This window comes from Penaeus monodon, chromosome 22, assembly GCF_015228065.2.
Source record: "Penaeus monodon isolate SGIC_2016 chromosome 22, NSTDA_Pmon_1, whole genome shotgun sequence".
Classification (NCBI taxonomy): Eukaryota; Metazoa; Arthropoda; class Malacostraca; order Decapoda; family Penaeidae; genus Penaeus; species Penaeus monodon.
Genome location: NC_051407.1, coordinates 4,992,244 through 4,993,178, shown reverse-complemented (window position 1 = coordinate 4,993,178; position 935 = coordinate 4,992,244). Strand labels below are relative to the sequence as shown.

Here is a 935-nt window from a genome sequence, read left to right as displayed (position 1 = left end):
AACATCAAGAATTGTGTACTTTAACAGGGAGTACATTCATCGGGTTGGAAGAACTGCCAGAGCTGGAGGCAGTGGCAGTGCCATACTGTTTCTTCAACCACATGAAAGTATGTTCATTGCTTACATGAAGTCTCGCAATGTTACCCTTCCTCACATGGATATTTCATGGGGGGAAGTAGAAGATCTTCAGGTGAGAATCAAGCTGTTTTTTTGTTTTTGTTATTTTTGCATCTTGGATTGGGGGGATTTTTTTTAATAGTTGTATTTTTTTTATATTATTAGATGATTTGTCAGTCCCTTATTCTTATTTGTATGCACGGCCAAACCATACATAAGGTGGGACAATATGCTTTACTCATTATCTTTGTATAAGGCTTGATGAGCCAATAACTTGCTCTTTGATCATGTTCAAAATCTTATCAATCACAAGGAAGCAATCATAAGGGTGTGTACAGCCCTTCACTGCAACATCAGCTATGTGCCAACAATCATGGAAGAGAATGGACTATTGTAGTGAAATACTAACAGTACAGTATTGTGCTTCAGGTGGAGGAGTTAAACCAGCAGGATGAACACCTCCCCAGCATGGGGAAGAAGGCCTTTCGTGCTTTCCTACGATCATATATGGCTCTTCCTCTGAAGTCTATCTTCGATCCGAATAAACTCGATACACTAAAGGTAAGGAAGTTTAAAGTGTCTCATGAGAGTTTATATAGAGAGTTTCAGTGCCCTTGTCCATGATTGTGTTATAGATATTTGGTTATTCTTTGTTTATAGTTTAGTAAATGGGACTCTGATTTTGTCTTTAATGGGATTTTTTTCTCTTGATAACAGGTCGCTAAAGCATATGGCTTCACTAAAGAACCACTGAAAGTGCGTGGATTAAGAAAGGAAAAACGTAAATGAAAGCAGTGACATTTTTAGGTTGTGATGCA

General features: G+C 38.1%; 1 protein-coding gene across 1 annotated transcript in view; it reads left to right on the top strand.

Moving 5' to 3' along the window:
* LOC119586842 (ATP-dependent RNA helicase HAS1-like) overlaps nt 1–935 on the top strand; it is a gene marked incomplete in the record, with an annotated part of 10,641 nt that overhangs the window by 8,885 nt on the left and 821 nt on the right. The window contains 3 exon segments of the mRNA XM_037935570.1: nt 28–190; nt 547–678; nt 835–935. Of these exon segments, the coding sequence (XP_037791498.1) occupies nt 28–190; nt 547–678; nt 835–906 (367 nt within the window).